A 13728-nucleotide genomic window follows, 5' to 3' on the forward strand; every position below is an offset into this window, starting at 1 on the left:
AATTGGATAAGACTGTCCATTTTATATCAGGAAAGGAGATTTGTGAATAACTAGTACTAATACAAGAAGGAATAAGGACATTTGCAGATGAAAGTAACATATTATTGCAGAGAACATATGTTTTATGTATAATAGGGTTTTGAATAGGCCAATAAAATGTAATTTTAGAAATATATTTCTTAAAGATCAATTTTAGAACTAAAAATCTACTGTTGAGTATGATTAATTGCTAAGCAAAAACAGCACCTTAGGACTGGGGTTTTAGCTCAGTGGTACTGCACCTACCTTGCAAGTGGAAGGTCCTGAGTTTGATCCCTGGTACTGCAAAAGAGAAAAACCAACCAAACAAACAACAAAAACAACAACAAAGCGCTTTTTTTTCAATATGTGGAAGGCCTTCCTGTGGTGCTTTTAGCATACCATTTGTGACATAGAGCAAGTTCAAAACTTACTTGTAAATATGAATTACTTCCTCACGTGAATGCGATCCTAATCATCAGCCTGATTTTTATATTACAGTTTAGTGCTTGAGGCATTCATAGGTAAATGGATGCAACTTGAAAACATAATGTTAAGTGAAATAAATCAGGTACACAAGCTTAAATATTACATTTCCTCTTAAATAAGAAAAAAATATATCAAGAGTAAAATAGAGATAAATAGAAAGTTGAGAGGAGTTCATAAAGTCCCTCAAATTACATATCCTGTTGTTTCAAAAATATTTTAATATATATGCTAATTTGTTTCATTTATACCACTATTTTATCTTAGTTCATTGAAAAGAAAGTTTTGTATTATCTGTTTCTTCTGTGTAAGAACCTTTTTGGTCTATGTCTTATGCTTTGAGTAACTGCTTTGAAGATAATGATACAGATTTCTCGTTATAAAATTTTGTTTTATTTTTCCATTGAATAAAAAAATGGGCAAAAGAAAGCACATAAAAAGATGGGTTTGGTGGTGTTTTTCTGTCATCCAAGCATTCTAGGAGACTAAGGCAAGAGAATCACAAGTTTGGGGCAACTCAGCAAATTAGCACAGCCCTGTCTCAGAATAAAAATTGGCTAGAAACATACCTCATTTCAAAGTCTTTGGTTTCAATCATGGATACTCAGGGTTAAAAGAAGGATATGATAAATAATCATTTTAAGAGAAGGCCTTATCTCAGAATTTTTAGAAACAAGATCCAACTGCATTTTCTTTCAGATTTTTAAATGCATAAAAGTAGATGTATCAGATCATGTTCTTAGAACTAAGTATTATAAAATAAGCTATTTAAAATTATAACTAGTGAAGAAATTAGGTGAAATTTTATTTTATTTTATTTTATTTTTTTTGAGACAGGGTTTCACTAGGTAGTTCAGACTGACCTGGAACTCACTATGTAGCCCAGGCTGGCCTCGAACTCACAGTGATCCTCCTGCCTCAGCCACCATGCCCAGCTTTAGATGAAATTTTAAATAATCATTGGTTTTGTTTTAATTTTTTCTATGAACAATATATTTTATAATGTAATGTTTTATATTTTTCATTGAAGTTTCTTAAACTATGAATGTATATTCTTTACATTTATACTCAAATGTAATTTTATACCTTGCCCTTCAATAACTTAAACATTTGTTAGGATCACTTCTTCCATCTCTTCTTAATTATTCACATTAAATTATACTTTAAGTTTTTATTTGAATTTTGTAGGCTACTTATCTAAGCATCACTGATTTTTTCTTTTCCTTGCTGTAGTTTAAACAGTTGGGTTTTTGTTTTGACTTAAGAAAATAAGTACCTTTATTTCAAAAATAAATACATTGAGAAATTTATAAAGCTACATATATCGTTTGTCTTTTAATATTTTACATTCAATCAACATGTATTAATTGTATATACTAATGAGTTAAATATGATGTTTAAATTACACCTCTTGAGTTCAGTATAATGTATAAACACACACATTCAGTGTGCTATGATCAAATTCAGACTTCTTTATTTACTCTTTGCCCCACTCTTCCCAACCTCTGGTAATCACCATTCTATATTTGGGTTGACATGTATCACATGTTCACTCATATATGAAAACCATTAATATGTTTTAATCAGACACAAAATTGTTGATATAAAGTCATAGTCTTATCATAATGAACAAATAAAGTGCCAGGTTCTCAGTGGAGCCTCTTAAACACCCTCCGCATATTTCATGTCTGCTCCATGATTTTTTCCATGCATTTATTAGGATATAGCATGTTGCATATTTTACTTTTTTATTTTATCTCTGCTTTATCTTCCCTTGGCACGTAAGTTCTGAAGGCCATGTTTTTGTTCTGTGTTGTTTTTAGCTTTGTTACCTGTTCTTTCCTCAGTGTCAAGATGAATGCCTATGAAATACTAAGTACTCATTATGTATAGTATATATTCTAAGTGACCAAAGTGAAATTCTTGAGCTCTACCTTGCTATTAACATAAAGGAAATCAACACAAAGCTATTTATTAAATACTGAGTGGGCATCAGGCAAAAGCAAGAGATGGTAACTGTTAGTGTGGGTAAAATTGATCCAAAGAAATAATTTTGTTTGGTTCAATAAAAAAAGTTGTTTATTTTTGAGTTTTAGTTTCTTTACTTACCCAGAGCAGTACTCAGCACTTTTTCTTGTCTCTTCCCTGATCCATACATTGTTAACTATTTAGGATCATTTGAGTTTGTAAGCCCTTACATAGCAGTACAGAAATGCATGTTTAGGTCAGATTTACTGAATTGCCCTTTTTCTGAGCAAGATGATTGTAAATAATGCATATAGGAGTTAAAATTGGTAAGGCAGTCTTAGTCTTTGTAGACCTTGATTATTCTATACTGATATTTAGACTTCATTCTGTGGAAAATGAGGAGAAGGTTACAATGTGATATACACATCAGGGTCAAATGATAAATAATTCATTACCCTATGATGGGGGAGAACATGATACTATAAAAAGGATCACAAAATGTGGGAGAAAAGATTTGTTTAAATATTTTTGAAATTTGAGTTTAAATTGTTGTCTTTTATATCTTGCAACATCTTTATCTGAAATTATAATCTAGGGTGGCATTGTTCTATTAAAATACAGTATGTTGCAAGCATCATACACAATTTAAAATGTTGTAGTAAAAAATTAGAAGTGAAATTAATTTTAATCATAATATTCATTTAACCTAGCACATGCAAAATAGTATTTCAACATATACCATAGCCAAAAAAAAGAGTTTAACGTTTTTTTCATATTGTGTCATCAAAGTCATTACACATCCTTATAGCACATCTCATTTTGGCCTAGCAGCATATTAAGTGCTCAGGAGCTATGTAGACCTTTATCAAAGAGTAAAGCTTTATGGTTTAGTTTGACTCAGAGACTCTTATTACTTAAATACCAGTGGAAACAGGTTATATTTGGTGACAGCAAATGATAATTCATCATGGGAATACCCTGCTACAAGTAGTAATAGATGAAGTAGTAGAAGCATAGTGCATCATTCAAGTAAAGAGAAGAGGACCAAAGAAGTAGTATTTAAGCAAAAGACACTGAGGAATAATTCGAGGATAATGATAACCAAATAAGGACAATATATTAAGGAGTGTTAAGATTCACTTTTTCAGAAACTATGGATAGGTCAGAAAGATTTATGCTAAAGCAAGGTGTGTTGTATTTGTGAATGTGGAACTCCACTTATAAAGAAAAATTCAGTGGAGTGTAAAGTTAATTTATTTTTCACTTTGGTCTGGAGTTAGAGTGAAAGTACTTCTCTTTCCTGGGTTTTTTTTTTTTTTTGCATTATTTTACTGTATTTCTATGCCCAAGATCTGGTTTGTAATTAGACTTACTGTAATTTATTTGTAGCTTACTCCCTCCTCCCCTCCCTCTGTCCCTTTCTCCTTCTCTTCTTTCCTCTTTTGTAGTAGTGGTGACTGAACTCAGAGCCTTACTCATGTTGGGTTAGTAATCTACCACTAAACTATATACTCATCCATTATTATATTATTTAGTGACAAGATCTTACTAGTTGATCAGGATGGCATGGAAGTTGTGATCTTTCTGCCTCAGCCTTCTGAGTAGCTGGTATCATAGGCATCATTGTATTTCTTTATCTTGAGTTGAGTAGCTTTATATATTTTTCCTGAGTTATTTATTTGTAATTGTCCACAAAGAAGTTTAGATAAACTACTCAAAGAAACATTCTAAAATACTAGGTTTCCTTGTATAATGAAAATTTTATCAACAAATTAAATATAAAATTTCGTATTTAAACTATTAGGGATAACATGAAAAAATCATCTATACTTATGCTGTTAACAATTACACAATTTGATATTATGGATATTTTTAGTTATAATTTCTATTCTTTTTAGTCATCAAGAGTTCATATAACTAGAGCTGTCTTGGAGCAATTTTTATCCTTTGCAAAATATCTTGATGGTTTGTCTCATGGAGCTCCTTTGCTGAAACAGCTTTGTGATCACATTTTATTCAACCCAGCCATTTGGATACACACACCTGCAAAGGTTTGAATTTTATTCTCATTCATTTTATTTTAGTATAATGTTATAAATTATAGTTAATGTATTTAAAGTAGTAGAAAACAGGAAGTTTTTTTCCTTATTTTATAGGCAATCAAAGGCAGCTGGATTAATTTCAGAAATAAATATTAAATATGTAAATATCAAAATAAACTAAAAATTAAGTTAGATATGAGTATATTCTAATATTAGATGTGATGTTTACCTTTTCAAGTAAGAGAATTTGCTGCACTGATTATGTATGATCATTTTGACTAATTGCTTTCATTTTGAACATAGAATTTATATTATGACATGTAAATAACGTTTTTAAATAAAAATGAACAAAATATGGAATATTTCTACAAAATAAGTCTTATTATTTCACATTCCTGAATTTATTTCTGTGATTTTCTAATATAAATTATTAAGAGAGATATTATTCTTTTGGTATATTTTTTATAATTTTTAACTCTCTTGTATACCTAGTTAGTGTTTAAATTAAGATTTTTGTTACAGTTTACCTTATTACTTACTGGACCAAATCCAAACCTGAAATTTGTTCATTCTTCGAAAGGCATTTCATTTGTCATTGTGTCATGGTCAAATTCTAAAATCCAAATATATACTATGATAGTAGCTGAAGAAAATTTAAAATTATATAAACTTTTGAGAAATTTGACAGGGCAGGTGACTAATGTTAATTCTGTTCCTATAAAGAGTGATAAAAATAAGAGCTAATAAAATATATTTTCCTTAAAAGCTTTAGTGCAGCTGATTTAAAACTATTTTTCCTATTTCAATTGAATTATTGAATAATTTTAAATTATTTATCAGTATGTATTACCTTTATTGAATAGGCTATCTTGATTAGATTATTAGTAAAGATTATTAAAACGAGTTTTAGTTGAATATTGATTTTGATTATTTTCTTTATAAAATATACACAATATTTACAACAACTTATTTTTAAACTTACAATAATGGTTATTTCTTGGCTTTTACTAATTTATATTTGAATTCATATGAAATTTATACTTACAGACACTTGCTATTTTAAATTTATTTCAATGATTGGCTAATATTTTTTATTAGGTTCAACTCTCTTTATATACTTATCTGTCTGCTGAATTTATTGGAACAGCTACAATCTACAGTACCATACGCAGAGTAGGAACAGTATTACAGCTAATGCACACACTAAAATATTACTACTGGGTTATTAATCCTGCAGACAGTAGTGGGATTACACCTAAAGGATTAGGTAAGTACGCAACTACCACTGTGTTTACACTTTCCTATGATTGTTGTATATTCTGTATACTGCTATAGTGCATGACCATGAAATTTTTACTCTTGAATATTTTAGTCCTTAGGAAGAAGACAGAAACTATAATGGTACATAGATCATAATGATATAATTGACAATGTGAAAGAGGAAGAAAAAGGCTAAAGGTGTAGGGGAAGTGGGAAGGGTAGGGGATAGGTAATAAGGGGGAAAAAACATGAGAAAATGAAAAAATGGAATTAAAGTATTTGTAAATAGGGAAGGGAGGCGGGAGTGAAGGCAGGGCAGGGACAAGGGAAAAAAATGAGAACCAAGACCTGTCATGTAAAGGTAATAATATCCCAATGATGAATAAAACTGCACTGTATACCTAAAATGTACCAATAAACTCAATGAAAAAAAAAAGTTTAGAGCTGTTTCAGTGTTAAATTGTTTTGGAATAAAGGGAAGTAGAAATGAACAATAGTCTTCATCTTAACCTTCTTTTACCTTCTTCACCTACTTTCCCCTCTACCTCTTACCCTCTTCCTCCTCTCCTATGTACCCTGCCAAGTGGAGTCAGAGTCTTGCCACTAAACTACATCTCCAACCCTATTTGTGTTTAAATAGTGTCTCTCTAAATTCCCTAAGGCTGGGCTAGAACTTGTTAATCCTCCTGCCTCAGTTTTCCAGACTGCTAGGATTACAGCATGTACCATCATACATGGCTTTCAGATTTTTTACTTTTGTAAGTGGTAGTACAAAAGTCATTCTGTCTCATTGTATCATGTCAAAGAGGTATATGGTTTTCAGCTGTCCTGTTATGTGTGATATTACCTTTGAACATTTGCCTAGGGTGTTGTCTTCTATATTTTTTTCAGTATAAAATTATCATTTTCTTCTCTGTAACTAATATTTGGTGGAGTTCTATAAATATTTTATTCTTTAGTAAAGTTTTTCCTAACATTGTTTTAATTTATAGATAACTCTTACTGGAATTGATCTTTTTGTGATAGCTGGCAAATCTCTTTGCTCTCCAAAATATTTATTATTTTGCACAATCATATAGAAAATATTTTAGGCTTATGTTTCCATGAAGTCTCTTTACAGGACTTAACACTTCCATTTTATTGTAGAAGTAGCCACAGACATTATGTAAATGAATGTGTATGACTTCAGTGACAGAAACAGGTGGTACATGTTGGATTAGACCTAAGATCTTCAGTTCACTATCCCCTTGGATTTTGTCTTAATTTTGGTGCTTGTCAGATATTTGGCCAATGGGACTCTTCTTGTGGTTTTTTAGGTCTCTGTGACAGGTGTCTATAATTTTGTAGTACTTCCATACTTTCTGGCACAAGATGCTCTTTATTCCTATTACTGTATACTTTTCTGTTTTATCCCTGGAATTATCTGTTTCTCAGATAAACTCTGTTTTGCTTAGTGAATATAGTTTTTAGGAGTCAAGGTACAAAAGGTTTTGTGTGTGCTTCTTTGCCTGGTGAATGTAGTTTTTAAAAATCGTTTTCTAAAAGGTTTCGTGTTTGCTTCTTCACTTGGTGGATATAGATTTTAGCGACAGAGATCCTAGATTTTCAGTGAACTACTTGCTCCTTGGATGTCAGTGTACCTATGTACTCTTAATGGACAGATCTAGGAAATGTAGTTATATCTATGAACATATGCATGTATGTATATCCAAACAGTCTATCTATATTGTCTATCTGTAGTCATACCAATAACTTCAAATCGTCTTAAACCACATATCTCAGCGTAGCCTAGACTTTATATTTACAGTTTTCTTTTCCATTAGGGAGAAGTCTAGATCCCTTTATCTTTGATCTATTTACATATTTTCTTATATTTTATGAAACTAATGTTTTTTTATTTAATTTTATTGAGTTTATTGGTACATTTTAGGGATACAGTACAGTTACATTCATACTTCAAATCGTTAAACCACATATCTCAGCGTAGCCTAGACTTTATATTTACAGTTTTCTTTTCCATTAGGGAGAAGTCTAGATCCCTTTATCTTTGATCTATTTACATATTTTCTTATATTTTATGAAACTAATGTTTTTTTTTTTAATTTTATTGAGTTTATTGGTACATTTTAGGGATACAGTACAGTTACATTCATTGTTGGGATCATGTACCTTTACATGGCAAGTCTTGATTCTCATTTTTTCCCCTTACCTCTGCCCTCCCTTCACCCCCTCCTCCCCTCCCCATCTACAAACACTTTATTTTCATCTTTTCATTCTCTCACATTTTTTTCTTTTCCCTTTTTGTTCTTCCCCTACGTATCACACCTTCCCTACACCTTTAGCTCCTTTCCTCCCATTTCTAAATGTCAGTAATCTTATTAGAATCTTATGCATTGTTGCAGAATATTCACACCAGGGAAACTATTTGGTATTTACACATGTGGGACTTATTTATTTCACTTAGGAGTATATCTTCAATATGTATCCATTTTCCTATGAATGAATCTATTCTCTCGCTCTTTATGGCTGAGTAATATTCCATTTTATAGAAAAACCACAACTTCTTTATCCAGTTTCCAACGGATGGGCAAATAGGTTGTTTCCAAGATTTAGCTATTACAAACTGTGCCGCTATAAACATGGGTGCACATACTTCTCTGTGATATGATTCTTTTAGTTCTCTTGGAAAGATACCCAACAGAGGGATGGCTGGGTCAAATGGAACCTCCAGTCCAAGCTCTTTGAGGTATCTCCATATTGATTTCCATAGTGGTTGCACTAGTCTGCACTCCCACCAACAATGGAGGAGGGTTCCTTTCTCCCCACAACCCCGCCAACATTTGTTATTGTGTGATTTCTTGATAGCAGCCATTCTTTGTGGGGTGAGGTGGAATCTCAGTGTTGTTTTCATCTGCATCTCTCGAATGACCAGTGATGTGGAACATTTTTTCATATATTTTCTTGCTGCTTTCACTTCTTTGTATGAGAAATGTCTGTTCATTTCGGATGCCCATTTTTGGATCGGGTCTTTATATTTGGGGGGACTGATTGTTTTGAGTTCTTTATATATCCTTGATAATAGTCCTTTGTCTGAGGTACAGCTGGTAAAAATTTTTTCCCACATTGTAGATTGTCTCTTAGTTCTGCTAATGGTTTCTTTTGAAGTACAGAAGCTTTTTAGTAAGATGAGATCCCAGTTGTTGATTCTTTCTGCTAGTTCCCGTGCTACTGAGGATTTGTTCATAAAGTCTTTTCCTATACCAATGTCTTCCAGAGTTCTGCCTAACTTACTTTCCAGCAAGTTTAATGTTTCTGTTTTAATATTTAGATCTTTAATCCATTTGGATTTTAATTTAGTGCATGGCGAAAGATAAGGGTCTAATTTTAATCTGTGACAGGTTGATATCCAGTTTTTCCAACACCATTTATTAAAGAGGCTATCTTTCCTCCACTGAGGATGGTGAGCTCCTTTGTCGAAGATGAGGTAGCTGAGTACATCTGCATTTGTTTTTGTGTCTTCCAGTCTGTTCCATTGATCCTCAGGCCTATTTCTTTGCCAGTACCATGCTGATTTTATCACAGTGGCTTTGTAGTATAGTTTCAAATTGGGAATTGTTACACCTGGTGCCATGTGACTGTTGCCTATAATGGCTTTTGCTATTCTAGGTCTCTTGTGGTTCCAAATGAATTTTTGGATTCTTTTTTCTAGTTCTGTGAAATATAGTGTTGGAATTTCAATTGGCATTGCATTGAATGTATATAGCAGTTTTGGTAGTATGGCCATTTTCACTATGTTGATTCTTCCTACCCAGGAGCAGGGGATATCTTTCCATTTTTTTATATCCTCTTCGATTTCTTTTTTCAGAGTGCTGTAGTTTTCAGTGTAGAGATCTTTTGTTTCTTTTGTTAGATTGATTCCTAGATACTTCATTTTTTTGGATGCTATTGTAAAAGGAATTTTTTCCCTTATTTCTCTTTCTGTCTGTCTGTTATTTGTGTATAGAAAACATATGTGCCATCACTGTGAGTTTTAACATTGCCACAATGGTCTTTGCAACTTAGCCGCATTGGACCACCCTCCTGGCTCTAATCTCCTTGGCCCTGCTGATCCTGAATGTCACACAAGACTCAATAGCCTCCTTGGCTCTGTCAAAACCTGGAGTCTTGTTGTCCCCTGCTGCCTCCTAAGCACCCTGGCTTCTGAGGCCCCCTGGCTCAGCCATCTCCAGGAGAGGGAAGTAGAGAGGATCAATACATATATTTTAAAGAATTACTTACAAGTGGAAGACCATTTCATTTATTTATGATAGTTTATTCTTTTACTTTAATATTTGAATTGTTCTGAGATTAATTTTATTGTTTGGTCAAATATGAGGTTCTGCATTGAAAATATATAGTGACAACCTTTTCCAATAACATCTTGAAATAAAATGCTTTCTTAAAGGACACTGAAGATAATTTGTACAGTAATAGCTTTCATGAACTACTATTGAGATATAGGCACTCATCTGGAAAAGTAGGATTTTTAGGTTTAACTGTGGCTAAACACTTTCACCTCTGAAATTATTTTATATGGTTCACTTTTAAAACATTTATATATGATAAAAATATAGTAACGTTTTTGAGGTAGCAAGTAAAATAATAAAGTGATCTATGGATGAAGTTAATACTCCTTAAGAAGCCAGTGTTACCAGTCTTAGATTTCTTTTCACTTCCTTTTCTCTGTTAATACAAAAAGAGAATATATATTCAAGTATTTCAAATTACTGATATTTCAAAAATATAAACACAAGTAGTGTAAATGCACACATATTTGTATATATAAATAAGCTTCACTTAGCATCACCAAATTTAAGAAATAGAACATTACCTATAGATTGTATATTACCATCTATTGTCACATCTTTCTATTGCCTGCCACAGACAGAAGCCCATCATGAATTTTATCCTTATTATTCATTTTTTATATTTGGCTACTTTTTCCTTTTATGTTCCTACTATTTATAAATATATTCCATTTTAAACAATTTTTATTGGTGCAGTTTAGGTATACATATTGATCACATTCATCATGCACCTGTACATGATTATCTTGATTTCTCTCCTTTTTTGCTGTTCCCTTCCCCTCCTTCCAACCCCTCTTCCCCTCATTTACAAGAGCCCCATTGCCATTTTTTCCTTATTTTCTCATTTTTTTCCTTTCTCCTTTATTCTTTTCCCCTCTCACATCTCCAGTTCTCCCTTCCTTTTGAGCCATTGTTTCTTATTTCACATTGTCTATTATATATTCTGGTTCCTATTCATACTTTCAGTGTCTTATACCAGAGAGAGAATGCATTATTTACATATGTGTGTCTGATTTATTTCACTTAAAAGTATAGCTTCAATCAAATGAAGTACATAGTGAATTGCATCCATTTAACTATAAATGACTCAAATTTATCTTTTATGGCTCAGTAATATTCCATTGTATAAAAATATCATATTTTTTTAATCCATTCATCAGTTGGGATGTTTCCAAGATTTAGCTATTACAAACTTGTGCTGCTATAACTGTGCGTGTGCATATATTGCTGTGGTATGATGCTTTTAATTTTGGGGGGAAGATACTCAGAGGAGGAATAGCTGGTTCTAATCCTAGTTTTTTCAGGAATAACCATACTGATTTCCACAGTTATTGCACTAGTCTACACTCCCACTAACAGTGGAGAAGCCTTCCTTTTTTTCTCACATCCTGGCCAGCACTTGTTGTTGGTTGATTTCTTGATATTAGCCGTTCTTTATTGGAGTGAGATGGTATCTTAGTTTTGTTTTAATTCACTTCTCTCAAATGACTGGTGATGTTGAGCATTTTTTCATATATTTATTTGCCATTTGTACTTCTTTAAGTTAATTTGATAAAAACAATGTGGTACTGGCTATAAAGCAGACCTGCGGATCTGTAGTACAGACCATAAGATATGGAAACAACTCCAAACACACTCAACTGTGTTACCTTTGACAAGGGACCAGACATGTCCACTGGAAGAAGGATAGTCTCTTTAACAAATGGTGCTGGAAAAACTGGCTTTTTACATGCCGAAAAGTAAAACTAGACCCATATCCCTCACTGTGTACTAAATTAAATCAAAATGGATCAGAGATCTAAATATTAAAGCAGAAACACTAAATCTTCTGGAAGAGAGATTAGGAAGAACTCTTGAGGATAGACGGCTAAGCAAAGACTTCATGAACAAAGCCCAGACTACATGGGAAATAATACAAAGAATCAAGAACTGAGATCTCATCCTAGGGGTAAGGGGAATAAAAAAGAGAAGCAAGACCTGTCATGTAAAGGTACAAGATCCCAATGATGAATGTAACTGTACTGTATACCTAAAATGTACCGATAAACTCAATGAGAAAAAAAATTTAAAAAATAAAAAACTTTTGTACTGCAAAAGAAAATACCAACAAAGTGAAGAGACAACGCATAGAGTAGGAAAAAATTCTAGCTGGTGGTCCCTCAGACAAAGGACTAATATCTAGAACATACAAATCATTAAGAGTAATCAGACTTCCCAAATGTAAAGACCAAATCCTAAAGCGGGCATCCATCTGAAATGTATAAATATAGTCCTAAAAAGCTTATTCTTTAGCTTCTGTACTTTGCATAAATGACATAAAGTGTGATTTGTTTTTTCATTTAGTTTTATATATTTTGGATAAATCTTTTTAGATTTTATTTTACCTAAAATGGATTCAGGTCATATGCACAGCACATACAAAAGTACATATTTCTGTGCAAAATGCTGTTTGCATTTTGTAGTATATGGCAAGAGGTAGCAGGTAACATTTACTGCATGCTTACAATGAAAATCATTGAGACACTATACTATTCTTATTCTTTATATGTATTGACTCATTCATTACAAAGTGTTTTATGACATAAAGTAACATTATTATCCTAATCCTAGCACTAATGAAAGGGCCTTCAAGTCTAGTCTAAAACCTAGACTTGAAAGAATAAAAAAGAAAAAAAAAGACAAACTTGAGTCACAGAGATATAAAACTTGTCGGATTTATTACATGGTATCAAAAATACAAATAAGGTAGACTATTACTAAGAGAGTGGCTCTCTTTAGTGGGAGAAGAATGGAGGATGTTATCAGGAAGGTAAATGTACACAACTGAGGACTGGTAGAGAATGAGGGCTTTATTTAGTATGTTGGGCAGGCTGATTCGTACTGTTAAATCAGGAATTATAAAAGCTGGTTGGTAAAACATTGGTGGTTTGAACTTAAAATCTGTACTGATGGGAGTATTTGCAAAATAGAAATTATAAATGGTGTAAATGCTAAAAATAAGGACCCCATTACTCCAATGTTTCTTTGGTAACGTACCAATGGTTGATGGGTTTTCCTACCAGTCTGTTGTTAGTGTTTGATTTCTTGACCTTTGAAGTTGTTACAGGTGTTCATATTATAATTCATTAAGTTATATACTTGTATACTGCATATTGTATATGTGTGCTTTTTTCACCAGACAAGTTATAATAAGTATTGATAAGAAAACTGGGTTTTACCTAGTATTGATGGGAGTGAGGCAAAAATTGTGAAGAGTGTGGGAAATGGGAAGAAACTTGTTTTTCAATAATAAGTGGAATAGATTATTTTGGTGATAATTTGCTTGCAAATGTAACAATCTGTATGTAAATATTTATTTGGTAGATAAACAGATGTTAAAATTATATATGAAAGTTCATTATATGTTGTAGATAGCAGACCTCCCTAATTTAAAGACGTACTCCAAAAATGTGCATCTGAAATGAACAGACATTTCTCGAGGTAGAAACAGTAAATAAACATATGAAAAAATGTTTAACATCACTGGTCATTCAAGAGATGCAAATGAAAACAGCACTGAGATTCCACTCACCTGAGAAGAGTAACTGTTATCAAGAAATCAACCAATA

The 13728-nt window shown here is 32.3% G+C and overlaps 1 protein-coding gene and 1 long non-coding RNA gene across 5 annotated transcripts in view; one reads left to right on the top strand and one right to left on the bottom strand.

Annotated features, from left to right (window-relative positions):
- The window catches only part of Nbea (neurobeachin), a 680165-nt gene that overhangs the window by 120537 nt on the left and 545900 nt on the right, over window positions 1-13728 (top strand). For both annotated transcript variants that reach the window (XM_010623923.1, XM_010623924.1), the window contains exons 12-13: window positions 4371-4523; window positions 5613-5781. In XM_010623923.1, the coding sequence (XP_010622225.1) occupies window positions 4371-4523; window positions 5613-5781 (322 nt within the window). The remainder of the gene's footprint in view (window positions 1-4370; window positions 4524-5612; window positions 5782-13728) is intronic.
- Window positions 1-13728, bottom strand: part of LOC117284600 — a 192835-nt gene that overhangs the window by 37555 nt on the left and 141552 nt on the right. The window lies entirely within an intron of this gene.

The sequence above is a fragment of the Fukomys damarensis genome, unplaced genomic scaffold (assembly GCF_012274545.1).
Source record: "Fukomys damarensis isolate Sample0158 unplaced genomic scaffold, DMR_v1.0_HiC HiC_scaffold_38, whole genome shotgun sequence".
NCBI classification, from domain to species: Eukaryota; Metazoa; Chordata; class Mammalia; order Rodentia; family Bathyergidae; genus Fukomys; species Fukomys damarensis.